Source organism: Rosa chinensis, chromosome 5 (assembly GCF_002994745.2).
Source record: "Rosa chinensis cultivar Old Blush chromosome 5, RchiOBHm-V2, whole genome shotgun sequence".
NCBI lineage: Eukaryota > Viridiplantae > Streptophyta > Magnoliopsida > Rosales > Rosaceae > Rosa > Rosa chinensis.
Genome location: NC_037092.1, coordinates 1,474,871 through 1,493,152, shown reverse-complemented (window position 1 = coordinate 1,493,152; position 18,282 = coordinate 1,474,871). Strand labels below are relative to the sequence as shown.

Sequence of the window (18,282 nt, the reverse complement as noted above, 5' to 3'; positions counted from 1 at the left end):
GGAGTCACGCCGATCTGTGCATATTTGTTGTGTGAACACGCGACACCTACTCTCGCTTACTTGGCGCCGTAGACTTGCTCGGGACCCACCGTCAGGTGCTTTTATTCCTTTTTTTTTTTGTTTTTTTGTTTTTTGTTTTTGGTTTGTGTCGATGACGAAGAGGCCCAGAAGGCTGAGAGAGAAACATAGGGACAGGTTATAGAACGGGCCTCTGAATTCATGAGCCCAAAACAGAAAACGGATTTCAGGGAGAGTCTCTTAAAGATCCACTTACAACTAGACCAAATGAGGAAATTGTATATTTTTATTTTTTATTGAAGGTGAGCTAGCAAGTCATTTCGGTTATGTTAGTAAGTTGGTAACAAAGCTATCCCGTCAATATTCAGATCGAGGTCTACGAGAGTATCCTAGCAGAGCCAGACAAATCCCCCCCCGGGAGGTTCACAAACTCAAAGGTCCCTCAAGTCTGCTCTGCTAGTCACAAATTTGTGGGAGTTAGGACTCGAACGTTGAACATGAGAGTTTCATGCTAGGACACTCAACTAATTTTACCACATCAGATGATTAGTGAGGTAATCGTTTTAAGTTCTTAATCAGTTTTTTTCGAGTTAAATTTACGTTTAAGGTGCTCTTGTACGTATGAGAAAACTCTTTAAGATAGTAGGAAAGTTAACTATTTTATGATATGATATTTAAACAAGCTTTTATTTTGTCGCAAGGGCCTCAAAATATCATGACCAGCCTTCCCATAATGATGACCATGAGAATCTAATATCTGTGATGAGATCATGAGATATTGGGAATTTGATTGATACTTTCGTACAATTTCTTTTTTGAAGCTTAGGTTGTCAGAGCATCTTTAGAAAACTCTCTATTTAGCTCTTTAGCTATTTTGGAGAGCATGTTTAGCTTTTTATCTATTTTAGTACCTGCACCGGATTCCTAAATGACTCTCCGTTATAACTTTTAGCTATCTCGCTCTTAAATATAAAAAGCGAGATGAAGCTCTCTATAATTTAAAATATTCATTTTAAATTATTTTATGTAATATATAAATACATTTAAACTATTTAATCCTCATTTAAAAATAATATAAATTCAAAACTAGCTAAAATAGAGAGCATTGATGCAGACGTATTTCTAAAATGGCTAGCTAAAATGATTTTTTAGCTACTTTTGCTAAAATTTAACTCAAGAATGGCTAGCATTGCTAAAAATGTTCTGTCTAAACCTTACCATCAATAATATGAAAGTGCCCGTTGGCATGTCATCTCCATACTTCTCGTTTGTCAAAATATTTCATTTTCATGATGAATTAACATATCAAAGGTCTACGGTCTAAGAATGTACATTTACAAGATTGCAAGCTATTGAAAAATAAGTCATTCTAGAATGAAAACACGGTGAGACTAGCTATATGAGATTCGTCGTCTTGCTCACAAATTCCACATCTCATAAAAGATTCGCACTTATAGCGAAATTGAATTGACATAGATTCCGACGTCATCTATATCCTTTTGTTTGAGAGTTATGATTCACAAGACTTTTTAATTTTATCATGATCAGTGGTATTCATTTGGTCTGTAAATTGACAAAAAAAATCTATATATGTTCAATCATCTTTATTTATTTATTTATTATTTATTATTTTTTGAATAAAGGGTGGTACGAATGCCCTCAAGCTAGCCTTCATTAATGAAACTGTCGAATACAAGGGGAGGACAATGAACCAAAACCCCTGATTACAATACGCAACTAGAGAACATCTTCAATCATCTTTATATGTAAATTTAATAGTTGAAAACAAAATAACTTAATTTAAAAATAATTATTTATACTGTTGGATTTATTAATAATAATTTTCTCGGCCAATTACTGACCAAATAAACATATTCGTTATCATGATTATTGAAAAATATATTCATAACTTTGTGTTGTACACAATTAAAATTGAATATTGTAGTCCTGTAGCTCTAAGCATACGAAATGCAAGCAGGGATTCAAGATTTCAAGGGATCGAAGAACATGGAAGATGAAGATGTCGATACAGTCCTCAAGGAGTAAAAGATGCTTGTACGGTGGATGAGGTACGGTGCAGCCCACAATGCTCCACGTTTGATCAGCACAAAAAATTATCTTTCTCAACCATATATTAAAGTAATCACATGATTGATAAGATTGATGGGATTGGATTGGATTCAATGCTAGTGACGTGATGTCAAACTAAGTGCACAAAATGTCAACAACGTATCCAATTGAATAATAGGCATTCGCCAACTATACACGAAACTTACTACCCAACAAAACAGCAGCCAATTTTCTTTATTTGTACGAATTTGACCTCCTCCTCCTCCTCAGATTCATGCTTTTCCTTAATACACACGTAGTTGCCGGGAAGTCTCTCCTAAGTCTATCGTTTTAGTTAGGTCCACGGCCGATCGTGTAGTACACCATTTTTTACGTGTCAAATGCGAAGAGGCCGATTTCGTTGACCGCCAACTACAATTTACCGGAATATCCCATGAATTTTATGCGGTTTCTTGGAAACAAGATTGCCGTGAACAAGGAGATAATGTTCGGTATGCATGAGGGGAACAAAAGTAATGAACTGTTGGAGAAAATAAAGTAACACAAAAGAACTACTGCTTGTCATTGATATAGGATAGTAAATAGGTAAATACATAGTTATATAAGCTAATATTTCTCTTTCTGTGTGTGTATTTACTGAAAATTTTGAATCAAATTATTCAAAACAAAACAAATAAGAAAGAATGAAGTTGTAGTGATCGATCTAACCCTCCCCACAAGAAAGAACAAAACGGTATCAACATGTTAACTCCTTCTCCCCCCAAAGAACCAGACTGACACTTTGAACAAAAAGAAAAAAAGAACAAACAAATCCCCCACTAATTCTAATTTAGTTTCCCGGGAAGCTGTTGATTTTGTTGTTGTTATTGTTGCCGCCATTGCTGTTGTTTGAGGTTGTGGAGTTGTTGTTGTTGTTGGGATGAGACGACCCGCCGATAATGGAGGTGATAGCGGCGGCTAGGGCGGCAGTGAAGGTCGGATCAGCAGTGATGGCAGCTGTGGCAGCACTCACTGTGTCAGCAAACGAGGATGGTTGACCTTGTTGTGGTTGTTGTTGCTTTTGTTGTTGTGTTTGGTGCGCTAAGGTCGAGTTCATTAGTTCCTGCGAGAGTTGAAGCCCGGAGAATTTAGACTGGTTGTATAGGGCTTGTCCAAAACCTTGGGGCAGTTGAGGGTTTGAGGCTGATGGTCCGAAGTTCTGGGGCTGTCCTGGGAAAGGAAGCTGGAACTGGCCTTGTTGTGGTCTTTGGAACTGTAGTGGTGGACTGGTGGTGAGGTCTAATGTGACGGTAGGGAATGGAGCTGAGGCTGAGATTGTTGCCACACTTGATGAGCATGGAAGAATGGCACGTGCTAGCAAATTGTTCGGGTTCATGATCCCGTCTGCACTTGACATGGACCCCGAAAGTAACATGCTAGCCGCTGCAGTAGTGGTGGATGCCATGGCCATTGCCGCAGGAGGCAGCGGGTGGTTGTGGTTGCCTTCGTAAGTTGTGATCAAAATGGTCCTGTCTTCTGCGCAACGTTGTACCTGTGGAATAATAAACACTTCTCGTTTAGCTTATACACATCAAAATCAATATTTTGTTACAAATAAGCGTTTGTTAGAAATTGGGAAAAATTGAAAATAACGTACCTGTTTACGAACTGGACAGCCAACGGCCATGGTACAGCGATAATAAGCACGAGGACATGGGTTTCCTTTCGCCATCTTTTGTCCATATTTTCTCCATTGGCATCCATCAGTGATCTGAAATAATTGAATTTATATCATATTAGTTATCAATTTCATGAAAATTGACAAAAAATATCTACCATATGACACACTATTTGTGAATAGTTATGTGAACATTTCGCTGTTATCTCAAGGTACAGATTACTTTTCATCGTTAAGTTACAAAATTCAATTGATTATCCTTGCTTACCATAGGAGCTTCCGATCTGGCTCGAACTGAGACTCGAGCTTTCCTCATGGTGGCCTCGGTGGCCTGATCAATCGGCTTAGGTGGGGAGTTGTGCTTAGCTACCTTGTTAGGCACGCAGCCTTGTGTTTCAGACTCGGGACTCTCTTCCCTACCAACCCTTTTGCCATTAGTACTAACATTATTCTGAGGTGAAGCTGATCGAGTTCTGGCTTCGGATGAAGAATTCGAAACCTCATTATCCGCTTTTGTTTCTTCCCTTGGACCCAAGTTCAGAAACTGCCTAGGCACCAATGATCCTGATGATCCAATCTCATGTCTCTTCTCCTCAGACTTTCCTTCAATATTCTGAGTAAACAAAATAAGAGTCAGCTATTGATTTTGACTGATCGAACTCTATCAACAGCTAGCATTAATATTATTATTGGTTAATATAATCAACGTCTGAAAATGAACTAGAATCATATACCTGATCATGATCCTGTGAGGTTTGATCAGCTGCGGCCTGGCTTTGCTGCTGTTGCTGCATTACTGCCACAAGATGCATCTGTAAAGCATTGTAGTTGTCGGTCACTTGACCAAGCATTTCCTTCAGTCTCTGATTCTCAGCATTCATACGCTGGAGCTCAAATTGCAACTGTGCCAGCTGATGATCAATAATTCAAGGGTCAACTTTATGTAGTCCAAAAATGAAAACAAAAAAAATACAAATAATTCTGGGTATTTTCATCAATGATATCCAAGTTCTTAATTTACCTCATGATTCTTTGCTCTTTTATTATCCGCCTGATCAGATGACACCCCATCATCCACCGTCGATTGATCACTTCCGGTGTTTACAGTAACAAGGTGCAAGACAGTCTATAAAAAGAGACGAAATCAATTTCACTCAATAAGAAATTATTTTCACCAAAAATAGCAAAAAAAAAAAAAAATTGACAAAACTGAAAAAATCATGGCTGCTTACGTTTACAGCGTCCAAACCAGACCAGTTCTCCTTCTTGACACTGACACTGGTATTGTTGCTGGCTTTCAACTCTTGATCATCATTCTTGTTCTTGTTCTTGTCAGAGAAGAAGTCGACCTCGTCAACGGCCACGCGGTTCTCATCGGCCGGCCTCGACTTGACTGGGAATTCAATACCGGAAAACATCCTATCACCACCGCCAAACGGGTTTGTTCTCTTATTAGGAGGAGGATCAGCAGAAGGAGGAGGCTTGTTGAGGAAGAAGCCGAGGGAGTCGGAATCAAGGGTTAGACCCCATCCTTTGTCCATAAAATCAAATCAAACAGAAATCAAGGATTACAGACACAGAGAGGGAGAGAGAGAGAGAGAGAGAGATGAGCGAGATTGAAGAAGAGGAAAAAGGGCGAGAGAATTTTAAAGGGTGTGGAGAGAGTCTATCCGTGAAGTCTTTTACCGGTGCAATGTGCTCGCCTATAAAAAGGGTATGGAGGACTGGACTATTGGGACGTAGACCCAACAGGGATGACTATTAGTACTGGTGGAGATTTGGATGTGTTGCGTCAGATGGTGCGTCAGGGTTTCCCTGCCATCTGTCGGGGCGACCCGGACCCGAACTGGGGTGGGGTTTCGTCCACATTTCGTCAAGAAAGAGTTTGACTCATTCCTTTTAAGAAAATCCACCGCCCCGAAGTGTGCGGCGCGTTCCACGTGATGAAATAAGAAAGGGAAGGAAGAAAAATGAAATATTATTCTATGCCTCTATGGTGTCCGATTATGGTATATCTGCTGATTCGGGGTAAAGTTTTATCTTCAATTTTTCATAATATGATTAGAACTCTTAGTATAATTGTTTTTTTTCACCCCGCAATGATGAAAATTATTCTATGCACTGACGTTACAAAAGACCCAACACTTATAAGATGATCTGAACCCTTGAATTTATAATTAATATTTTTATTAACAACCTAAGAGTGTATTTAATATAATCTAATCATCAATTTATGTCAGTGCTCTGAATCCTCCCCCCCCCCCCCCCCGCAATGATACCTCACCAAATTCGAGTGATACAGTAATGTTCACCTGGTCAGTAATTGACCAAAGAAATTATGTTTAATTATTCATATATAAATCCAATGGTGTTTTTAAATAAAATATTTATTTAAACAGTTTCTCAGTAGTTAGGTTTTGTTAAAATAATGGTGCGTGGATTTCCTAAAAGGTAGGTGTACTCTAGATTTGAAATTTGCTTAGAATAAGTTCTCTGGAAGTCCTAAATGGCAACTCTTTACTGTCGACTTTTGCTGAATTATAAAATCAGGTTGACTTTTTCCGATTCAAAAAAAATATATATACATACATATATAAATCGAATGGTGAAAAATATTATTTTTAAGTTGAGTTATTTTGTTATTTACTGTTAAATTTACATCCAACCATTAAAAATAAATTTTTTAATCAATTACCAACTAATTAAATATTATTATCGAGTAATATTATTGATCCGGGTTACCACGTCACAATACATAAGATAATCCGAACCCTAAAATAATTATTAAAATAAATTAAAAAATAGCTCCGTCTAGAGCGGGGCCCACTCTAGGAAGGGGCCACAGCCAAGTCAATGCTTTTGACGGCCCGGCTCTTTCTCTTTACTCCTCTTTTTCTTTGGGGTGACTGCTGACCGGGTGGGGCAGTGGCCTAGTCTTCTCCGGGGCCCACCTGCCGTGACATTACTCCCCACGTTTCAGATCCGCCCGGGAACTATGTTTGACTGTTTACCGGTGGGACCGAGTCACTCGACTTTATTATTTTCTTCCTTTAATTTTTCCACTAATTACTACATTATTAATAAGGGTTAGAACTCAGAACATGCTTAAATAAGTTCATTTTACTTTGTCTTGTAATTGACTTTCCTCGTGTAAATAATACCTGAACTTGAAATGACGTAATATGCATAGTCATATACCTGCAATTAATTCAAAGTTCACGTATTTGATTATAGTTGTGAAACTTTGATTAGCTAGTTTGATTCTAACCTTTGGAGAGTTAAAAAGATTGTGATATCGTAAACTAAGACCTCTAACCCATTTTTTTCTTCATCACTTAGCCTAAGATTAGTATGGTTGGAAACCCAACAAAACTTAACAATCATAACCATCTTCCTTCTCAATCATAGCCATCTCGTTCAAGATCAAAAGTTTTTATATAAATTATGGTAAAATTATGAGACATCCAAAATATGTTGTCCTGTTGTTTAAATAGTATTGTGGTAGTAGCAAAATTTTATAAATTTCGTATTTTAAATGTATACTTCAAAAACTTATGTGATAAAATCTTGTCAGACTAGAGTTGCGGGATGTCAATTTTAAAAGATCTCATAAATAGTGTATAAATATTAAATTTATATATATTTAAAGTGCTTAGAGTAGGGTAATCTATTCAATATTATTGCATGGTAGACTTGGAAAATTTCTTTGGTGATCAATGAAACTTGAGAAAAACCACCCCTACAAGTACGGCTAGCAAGCTCATTTTCATTAATCAATTATTAATTTTCGTGCACCTAATCCATTTACTTTATCTCGGTGTACCCAATTTCAAATTTCTTGTGACGTTCTCTTGCTTCAGTCTCCACAACTCTTTTTCTAGCTAATTTACTTAACGTCTCCTTTGAAAACTATAGCTGCTGGGGTTTTCGCATCGTATACCCAACAAAGAAAAACATAAGCATGATGGCCAATGGGATCCGCTTCCTTCTCTTACCTTGACCGTGGAAATTAAACACGCAGAGAGAGAGAGAGAGACAAACAGACAAACACAGTACGCTTTCTTTTCGGGAAGAATTAAAGAAAGTTATTAAGAAACTTCAACATCCAGCTAGCTTTTGAAACCCTAGCCTTCCCTTCCCTTCCCTTTCCTGTAGGCTTTGTGGAAAAGCTGATTCTTCTTTCCTCGTCGTCGGCCAAAATATTGATTATTCGATTTTTGATCCATGCATGCATGCGCTTTTCGGCTTTTCACTGTTCATTATGTCATTTATTGCATTCTTTCTGTTTGGCCTAACTTCAGGAATTCGTGGAAAATTTCTCTTCTACATGGGTCGGGTATTAATTAGGAAAGGTCTAGGTAACTAGGTTTAGGGTGTTCCAGTTCAAACAGACGGCGCCCAAAGAAAGAAGTAAAGCTAGACTGCATATATATTCAAGGGTGGTAGTTGATAACTTGTTGTCATCTCTATATTATATATATTTGTTGTTGTAGCTAACAGGTTTTAAACATGGTACTATTACTTTTGGTTCTCTCTATAGCGCGCTACGTACGTGCCCTAATTTCTCTTTGTTTTGGTAGAGTTTGCAGCCATCGAGTTTCAACTTTATAAATTTATAATTGATCGATGGTTTGTGAGTCGTAGGTTATTGTACAACAATAATACAAAGATATATAGGAAGTGTGAAACTATGTATAATACAATGGGAAACTAAGAAGCTAGGTCATCGACACAAAGATATACAAGCGGAATCAGAGTCAAGACCATAGCAAAATACATACAGAAATTCATATCAATTTGGATTCAAGCGTACATGTCCAAACTTTCTCTACTTAACCTTTTCATTTTGTAATGTATTGTTGCCATCAAAATTATTGTTTTTATATATTGTATTTGCAAAGTTTCAACTAATTCTAATTCGTTCAATCATAGAAATGTATCGAATGAATGAAGATTAGTCTGAGTAGTACTAAATCCCCACACACTCTCTTTCAGATGGGTGTGATTTCGATGACAGTATATCGAAAACTAGATGTATAATTATTGGAGCGTTTACCCTAATCCCCTTTCTTGTTAGCCACATAGAAAAGATATGATTAGATATTTAGATATGTATTATTAGCGATTGAGAAATATTAAACAAAAGATTGCATCATATGGCAGGTAAGGATCCAAAATAGCTGGCATTTTCCAAATGTCAAATACCCATTTCCTTCTTACAATAAACTAAACATTACTTAAATATTTTCACACCGATCGGAAAACAAAATCAACATTGAAGAAAAAGACAGAGTTGACTAAGATTTGCGTTGACGATCCGATACTTCCCACGTGGCTTACTTCCATGACGTAGAAATTTGTTGAATGGTTAGGTCTGGACTCTGGACAGCTAGGGTTTAGAGAAATTTTATAGAAGAAGCAGACTTGCTATTGAGAACCATGCTATAAACGGCACATCGTTAAAATTTAACGATTTGGCGCAAGCCATATTATAATTCAATTATGATTTTCACACAAGTGATTCGAATATCTGGGTTTTGTTTTCCAGGATTTCTTAGGTAAATAACCTTGATATTTCTTCGTGCTTGATATGACATGCAAGTAATATACGTCTATTTTTGCAACAACTACACTTGGATTTTGATTTTAGTTTTGTTTGTTTACTAAAGAGGTTCAAATAAATTTCTCTTAAATTTCAAACCCATTTATGGCCGACAAATCCATGACAATTACAGCTATATAGTTTGCGATAAAACCAACCAAAATAATTGGTTTCGTTAATTATTAAATTATAGTACAGGTAAAATATAAAGAAGAGAAAACCCATCCTTCATTGTCAACTAATCAGAAGCACACAGTTCTGATTTTAGTCGTCAATCGTCAGCAGCACATGTATAAGAAATTGAAATTTCACCGAAAGAAAAAGAAAAATTTGGAAAATTAGAGAAAGCTGCCCGATTTAGAGTCAAATGCCTGCATTGATGATGCAAGTGATGTTTTGCAAGTTGCAATTTGAAGAAGAAAGAACTGTTCTTGGCATTTTTCATGCTTCTGGTTACAGTTTTTCAGCTTATGAAAGAGGACTGGTCTTCAGGAGTATCGAGCACGTGCAAGCATAGATGATCAGTTTTTCCCGTGACACAGCCACCACACCCATGCTTTCTTATGAAAGAAATCAGAAAAGTTGTTTTACCAAAAATTAAGCTATTTTACATAACACCAGACTCTGCTCAAATTACTAATCAACAGACTAATTTGTCAGAGTTTAGAGCTAAGAGGTACAGTAGACGTTAGCAGCTCCCAACTCATAGAGTCGTGTTCCATCAGTTATTAAAAAATTACTGTAATTTTCTAAATATCCTCAATGATTTGCTTGAAATTTATAATTAAAGACCTTTGCTACTTAAATTAGATGTTATATATATATAGTATAATCTGATCTAATCCAAAATGGATCTTCAACTAGCTAGTCATATGGTGGCTTTATTCAAATTATATTATGAGGTTGAGGTCAAGTTGATCAAGAAATTTTAGCTTGAAGTTGAAAGAGATATATACTTGAAAGAGATGTGGTTGATTGAAGAGCCACTTACCTGGCCTTGGCCTTTGTTTAAAGTGATAACAAGCTTTGGGGTACTATTGGTGGAGGATTCATCAGTTTTAAATCTTATCAAAATGAAGAAAAGGACTTCGATGTCTATAGATAAATCTTACCCCAAAAGAGATCGATTCATTTATTTTTAGTATCTAATTTGACCCTAAGAATATAAATATAGGCATGGCTCTATATCTTACAAGTAGCGTGGTACCTATTTTTGAGCTATATTCCAAGTTGAAATTAACTTTGTTCAGTCAACCATGAGGTACATGTCACATATAGTTTGGTTCGGGCAAAAATAGCTATGGAGCTGGTCAGTGGTCACAGCGACCAGCTCAACTAGATTTCTTCTGTTTCACAAGTTCGTGACTGGATTTTTGGTTTATTGCCTCTCTGGTTTGACATCCAATATCTAGGTTAAAATTAGGATAACCTAAACTAAATTAGAGTAACCTAAACTCAACCCCATTGAGTATGAGTTTCACTTATGTTAAGGTCTTCTTTTGGGGTTTTCCGGGGACATTTAGAAACAAAGGAGGGCGACTTCATGAGGGGGATCATCACAGTGAATCATCTTATATATGAATACAAAAGATGCATAAGTCCTGAGGAATTTTATAACCCAGCTGCTAGTATAAACCTTCAGACAAATCAACAAACCTGAACAACTAGCTAGAATGGTGCCTTGTATTTCATTCCGGAACAACAGTGTCTTAAATAACCTCTTTAATTTGCCCACTTTAGATTATCAACCAGAAATCTATTCGGATCATACGTACTTCACTTCACTCAATACAAGTTATTCACGTATTTAGCTTAAGTTGCAGTAGCAAAAAGTGTGATCAAAATATTGCCCAATGGTAACATTTTGGCATGGACTATTCACTTTGATTGTCCAATTAACTAATCCTAGCTAGTTAACTCAAGGCTCAATCCGAATGGCCATTTTTTTCCAACTAAAGTTCAAAACTCACGCACTTATCACTGAGTGATCGATTACGTACGTTATCAATGAGATCGGTGCAAAGTGGGAATTATTAGTTTGATCATGAATCCCACACCCCCAGTGGGTATTGGTTGGACCTTTCTAATAAGAACGTAGACTTTGTGTAGACAATTAGGCAAATGGCGGTGGACTTTATATCACAACTAGCTTTCTATCTAGTCATTAGATGATACTACCATTATGCCTTTCACACGTACCATTATTATTCTGGTACATGTTCTTAAAGTCGAGGACCAACTTTTTGACCCCCTTTCTTCTTCAATTCGTTCCTACTTGAAGACTGGGACTTTGTGTTTATATACTTTCGTCGGTGTAAAAATTTCTACTCAAAAGTTTTTTCTTCTGCAAAATTAGGCAGAATTTTCTACGACGGAGGAGCATATGTGCAGACTAAAGTATATTCAATCATAACGCTACTAGATGGATCTAGCAGTCTCAAGTCTCTAGATGCATGCATGGGGTTACGCCATGATATATACGATTCATATTTAGACTAATTTACCACTACTTTTCAATGCCATTACAGTTGTCCGCGTCTGCCTAATAGTAACCGCTAGCCAGTTGCTTGACCTAAAAACAATTTGTATAACCGCGTGCGTATACATTTATCAGATGAAAAACAAGGATGTTCATTTTATTTTTTTTTATCATATGACGTTACTTACGTGATAGAAAAAAATAGAACTAATACACACATCATGAAACTTTTTGTTCAATGACTGAGAAAAACCAAAGATTGAAAGATGTATTCTACATTTCCACAAGGCGCAACCGTGTTTTTTAAGGCATTCTATAATTACTTAACCTCATAGATGTAAGATGTGACAACTTTCATAATGGCATGCATTGCTATAATCAGTTCCGTTTACTCTATTGTTCCAGGATCCTTCAACAATTTCACCTTCATGAATCAGTCACAAGTCACAACAACATGCTTTTTTTTTTTTTTGGGACAAATATACACAAATCTCTAAGAACTAATGCATGTATGTCTTTCGTTTTAGTTAAATAAGTTGTATTCCGTATACAGCAAGACAGTTTGGCCGAGTGGTCTAAGGCGCCAGATTTAGGCTCTGGTCCGAAAGGGCGTGGGTTCAAATCCCACAGCTGTCAAACAATTATTTTTGATTTTATTTATTTATTTATTTATTATTTTTTTCCATCACATTTACCAAACAGAAATTTCTAACAAGGGCCTAATGCTGTTTCTCATAGACCCAGCCCAAGAAAGTATCAAATCATGGGTTGGGACTTCTCAAGTCAGTCCTTTCCTGAACACACACGCTGGCCCGGCCCATCATTACTAGTTCCATTTGTTCTACCAATATTTTCACAAAGCAAAAGCACAAAGCAATTAACAACTGAAAAAGAATTCTTAACAGAGGAGCAAAAGTAAAAGGGCAAAAGAGAAAGATATTAAAGTGAACACCTATCGCTTTACTCATCTAACTCCTTTGCTTAAACTCCCAAATTATTACTGGGGAAGTTGGGAGACCATCACTAAGCCTATCTAGCTCTTCATGTCTCTAATGGCTTCTCCCTTCACCTACAAATTCATTTTAATCATTTCCTTTCAATTTCTCAGCCTCACAGCAGCTCAAGCCAGCCCATGCAGACCTTTTTGTGGTAACATTCCGATTAACTACCCTTTCGGCATTGATGAAGGCTGTGGCAGCCCTTATTACAGTCACCTTCTTGTCTGCTCTGAGCCGGGTAAACTTGAGCTCCGAACACCTTCTGGCAGGTACCCTGTCAAGAGCATAAGCTACTCCGATCCTCACATTCTTGTCACCGATCCTTTCATGTGGAATTGCCTAGACGGTGACAGTTTTCGACCAACTAGGCCTTTCAGCCTTGACACTAGTACACATTTGTCACTCTCTTCTCAAAATGACTACCTTTTCTTCAATTGTAGTGAAGAAAATGTGATCGTTCAGCCAAAGCCTATGTTCTGTGAAAGGTACCCCGAAAAGTGTGACTCATCATGTGACAGTTCTAGTTATCTTTGCAGGCACTTACCTGAGTGTGCCTCAGCATTGAAAAGAAGTACTTGCTGTTCTTACTATCCCAAAGCCACTGAATCCCTAAGGTTGATGTTGAAGTACTGTGCTAGTTATACTAGTGTGCATTGGAGAAACACCGGTGAAACACAGCCTGATGATCAAGTCCCCGAATATGGGATTCGGGTGGATTTTGATATTCCAGTTACCACACGTTGCCTTCACTGCCAGGACACATCCAAAGGTGGTGGAACTTGTGGATTCGACACCAAAACACAGAGTTTCTTGTGCCTATGTGAGAGAGGAAATGTGACTACTTATTGTAATGGTAAGTATGAGGCATTTGTATCAATTCTTAATGTTTTGTGATTCACAGTAGACCGGTCGATAATTTATCTCCCATTGTGCAGATGATAGCATTTCTAAGCATACGAGGAACGGAGTAATTGCAGGTGATTAATTTGATCATTTTATTTGTTATAAGTTTTCAGATTTCATTGACAAGTTGAATTTTAGGTGCCAACTTGGATGGATGTTTCACTTTGTTGCAGGGACAGTTGCTGGTGTTTCAGTAGCAGGAGCCTTTGGAATTGGGGCAGGAATTTGGTACTTCAGGAAAATTAGAGCTAAAGCACCAGTCACATGTGGGGTTCAAAGCAATGAGAATAGGCTTTTCTAAAAGACGCTAAAACATAGTGAATCATACAGCTTCTTTCTTTATCTTCTCTGATTTATTTAGTTTCTTTTTGCACATCGACATGATTCTCTGCTTTCTTTTGTTTAATTTATTACTAGTGTTTTGAATAGTATTAATTGTTAGGATGTGGATAAAACACAATTGTTCCACATCAGAGAATGGTTGTCTATCATGACTCGTGAGATGTATTTGTTGAGAATATATACATTCCATATGGGAAAAATGGGACCTTGCCTATGTGTTTATAAGGGTTTGGGCCACTCCATCTATTGCCAATTGGTTTTGGATGTGAACCCCAGATTACTTTATCATGGTATCAAAGCCAGGTTACCCACGTGTACATGCCTAACAGCCACACGGGCTCCACGTCACCCAAAAATTGTCCACGTGGTCCACGTGTATGGCTTGAAAATTCGCCACACGTGCGGGGGCGTGTTGAGAATATATACATTCCACATGGGAAAAATGAGACCTTGCCTATGTGTTTATAAGGGTTTGGGCCACTCCATCCATTGCCAATTGGTTTTGGATGTGAACCCCAGATTACTTTATCAGTATTAAGCGGAAGCTTTCCTTAATTGACAAAAACATTTTAAGATTACCTAAAATATGGTTAAGTGGAGACAATATCGGTGTGACACATGACCCTATAGTTAGTACCATCATTCATCAAGTCAGTATTGATAATAGATCAGTAGATACAAGTTGTTGTTCTCACTGCTGTCAAGTGCTACATGTACAAAACATGTTTCTTACATCCAAGAAGCCAATGTACAAAGAGCTTCAGTTACAGAAAACATAAACGGCCGAGTTGGGAGCTAGAAAGCAAAATCAACATGCTTTACCAACAATGCAGTGCAGTGGACCTGCATTTGAAGTCAAAGCAGGAACCATCGATCCTGGAGAGACCTTGAACTTCTGTGTTCGAGTGTACATTGGATAACAACTTCCCCATCCAGATTGAATAAAATAAGCACCATTTTGAAGCACATCATTAGAAGATCTCCATTTCCAACTCTTCCAACCATCGTAGGCCTCTCTTTTCGTAACCTGTAACGCGGAAACATAACGTATATGATTCGACATGCAAATCAAATGTTCATGTACTAGTACTCATCACTGGTAAGCAAAAACTACCTATTGTAGTGAACTTGTGATAGATAATATACCTGTTTGGCATCATGATTTTCAGGAGCTATGAAGTAGTTGCCTTCACTGAAAATGGTTGGATTAGCACTGCCACCAATGGCGTACATCTTCCACTCATCATATCTATTGTTGGCAACATGGGCATAGCCAAATCTGACCCTGTTATTTCAAAGCAATCACACCAGTAAGACTAATCTCTATCAAACAGTACGTGAAGTAGATAATTAGTGTCGGTAACTACGATCAATCATCTAGTAGTCCCTCTCACCTTGGCATCCTTTCAATTAGGCCTGCCCCAAAACGGTTAAAGGCTATTGTGACCTTCATAATTTTATCTGCAGTAAATTTATCATTGTGTCCAAGCAGCATCACCTGAAAATTGGCACCACTTGGTTACAGAAATGAAAATAAATCACATGGTTATATCATACCGGAGTGAAATACTAGCTACTATAGCAAATGCTAGTTCATTGCTTACCTTGTCGTGCTGGGAGAAATAGTTGTTAGTGACGGTGACTGCCGTGGAAGCATGGGTGATATCAATGAGGCCATCAGCGCCATGTGCCAAAAAGCAATGGTCAACCCAAACATGCGAAGAAGCAAAGATACTAATGGAATCACCGTCGCACCCTAGGCGCCGCCCGACATGTGTAGGAGTGCTCCTAACCACGCCGGACTTCCCCGGCTTACAATCATGAATACTTATTCCATGGATAATGACATGACTAATACCCTGCACAGTTATGCATGGTCCATATGCAATCTCTACTTTAGCCCCTCTACCGTCTATGGTCTTGAAACTATTCATAATGAGCTCATTCTTGAGGGTGATAACCATGTCTTTGGCAAAAACGATCCACAACGGCTGCGTTTGGATCACACCATACCGGAGGGTGCCCGGTTTAGGGTTTATGGGGTCATCAAACGAGGTGGTGACTACGTAAATACGCCCATATTTTCCTCCAATGGCATCTTTGCCGAAGCCTACTGCGCAGTTAGCCAAGGCTTGGCGATTTCTTGCCCAATTGGTATTGCTGCGCCAGCATGAGTCGACTACATTCTTTGTTGTGGGTTTGGTGTCGTAGGAGTAGCTTGAGGCATAGGCTGCTTGTAACGTTGGAGCATTGTAGGCTAGTATACAGAGAAGCAGTAAGAGAAGGGATATGTTGGCCATGGCTTGTAGAGTGAAGGTAGAGAATTATGATACAAGGATGATCTATTTCTATATATAGAGAATTAAGTAGGTAATGCCTGATTAGAGAAGATGGTGCACACGATTTAGGGGTGAATTTTGTTTCTGTTAATTTAGTTGATTGGCCTAAGATCTTTGGGGCAACAGTAACACAAAACGTGGTTGCACGAGCAAATAGGCCGGTTTGGTTGACTTACTGAATATTTTGTAATGCCTGTATATCTCACCCAGTTTTATAATCAAAAGCGAAGAATGCTTCTTTTTGAACAGAAAGCGAAGAATGCTTCTTAAGAGGCTTACAAGAAATATAATATATAGATTTCTCTCCGAGTCACAAGGTTCATTTTAAGATAAGAACTATACAGTGGATATGGTTGGGTAAGAAGAAGTACTAATTAAGCTTTTGGAGAGAATCCAAAATAAGCAAAAGTCGAGCACAAACAGAATTATACAAGTACAACATCGAATTGTTTGCATTGTATTTCTCAAATGCAATTTCGTTCTACACTTCTACTCATACATTTCGTGAATGGAATTAAATCGCAGAAGCACTGGCAAATTTTGGAACTACTTCCTTAGATTTAGTTTGGTGGGATGATAGTTTTTGTAATCAGGACCAAATGAGTCTTTCTAATTTCCATTTCTGTACGTTGATGTTGTTGAGAGGTTTGGTATAGTTCCTCCTCTCTGTATTAATTTTTTATTCAATAAATAATCCTCGTTTTGTCAAGGTTCATCCAAAAAAAAAAAAAAATTGATTTTTCCGTAGAGAATCGGTCAATCGACGGAGTTAGGTGGATGACAAAAATTCTTACCAATTGTGATTATCTTGGTTTTAATTATAGAGAATAGAACTTCAACTATCTTACTTTTCTTTACGTACTCATTCAACACATCTTTTTATTGCTCATGTCTTCTTGATACATTTTAACAAATATCTTGCCTCCATAACTATAAGCAATCAGAATTATGTGAATCACAAATTCTTACCGGATTATTCTTGACTTGATTTTTTTTTTATAGAGAATTTGTCGAATAACTTACTTTGTTTTACTCATTCAATATTGTTTTTCATTGCTTAATGTTTAAGTATAATGTATTTGAGAGAGATTGATGAGAGAGATGTGTACTTATTATTGAGAATAGGAGCCCTATATATAGGGATTACAAAGTGCTAGTTCTAATGTTACAAGGAATACTAATCCGTGTAGGATTGGGAAATCTAGAACCTTCTCTCCTATTGCTACTCCTAGTTTGATAAGGCACACTAAATCGATATTCCTTCAACACTCCCCCTTGTGCCGCTTCAAACTTGGTGGTGACGCTTCATCCGTTGCCTCGTTAAAAACCTTGCCAGGTAACAAAAACCCTGTGGGATAAAAATAACCCTGGTCGAAGGACAAAAAGAGCACAACACGTCCTTCACTCTTCGAGATCGAACATGTAGACATCATAACTCCCCCTGATGTCGATATCTCCCCCTAATTGCTATAATCGTGGGAGTTCGGATAACTTTCTCAATCCGATGCTCTTCACATGTTTCTCGAAGGTGGATTTAGGTAACGACTTAGTGAATAAGTCCGCTACATTATCCTCTGATCGGATTTGATTCACTTCAATCTTTAGAAGTGATTGTTGTTGCTGATTATAAAAGAACTTAGGCGATATATGCTTGGTGTTGTCGCCCTTGATGAAACCTAACTTCATTTGTTCAATACAAGCTGCATTATCCTCATAAATGCATGTAGGTTCATTTGTGGTAGACTTCAAACCACAACTTCCTTGAATGTGTCGAATTACGGACCTTAGCCATACACATTCACGTACAGCTTCATGTAGAGCAATAATCTCTGCATGATTTGAGGAAGTAGCAACAAGGGTCTGTTTTGTAGACC

General features: G+C 37.7%; 3 protein-coding genes and 1 non-coding gene across 4 annotated transcripts; 2 read left to right on the top strand and 2 right to left on the bottom strand.

The window, feature by feature from the left end:
- Positions 1–2,626: 2,626 nt before the first annotated feature.
- Positions 2,627–5,468, bottom strand: LOC112165207 (probable WRKY transcription factor 31). Its single transcript, XM_024301657.2, has 6 exons — positions 4,978–5,468; positions 4,767–4,871; positions 4,480–4,656; positions 4,014–4,358; positions 3,725–3,838; positions 2,627–3,619 (listed from the first exon to the last, which is right to left on the bottom strand). Exons 1-6 carry the CDS (start codon positions 5,284–5,286, stop codon positions 2,918–2,920), a joined length of 1,752 nt encoding a protein of 583 aa, XP_024157425.1. The 5' UTR covers positions 5,287–5,468; the 3' UTR covers positions 2,627–2,917.
- A 6,914-nt stretch (positions 5,469–12,382) lies between these two features.
- Positions 12,383–12,462, top strand: TRNAL-UAG. The gene has a single exon. It is a non-coding gene; the product is annotated as a tRNA-Leu (tRNA).
- Positions 12,463–12,820: 358 nt separating this feature from the next.
- LOC112167155 lies at positions 12,821–14,158 on the top strand. Its single transcript, XM_024304124.2, has 3 exons — positions 12,821–13,677; positions 13,760–13,801; positions 13,901–14,158. The coding sequence occupies exons 1-3, from the start codon at positions 12,870–12,872 to the stop codon at positions 14,026–14,028; spliced, it is 978 nt and encodes a 325-aa protein (XP_024159892.1). The 5' UTR covers positions 12,821–12,869; the 3' UTR covers positions 14,029–14,158.
- Positions 14,159–14,730: 572 nt separating this feature from the next.
- On the bottom strand, positions 14,731–16,389 carry LOC112167916 (putative pectate lyase 2). Its single transcript, XM_024305015.2, has 4 exons — positions 15,674–16,389; positions 15,464–15,567; positions 15,216–15,354; positions 14,731–15,096 (listed from the first exon to the last, which is right to left on the bottom strand). The coding sequence occupies exons 1-4, from the start codon at positions 16,367–16,369 to the stop codon at positions 14,878–14,880; spliced, it is 1,158 nt and encodes a 385-aa protein (XP_024160783.1). The 5' UTR covers positions 16,370–16,389; the 3' UTR covers positions 14,731–14,877.
- Between the last annotated feature and the right edge of the window lie 1,893 nt (positions 16,390–18,282).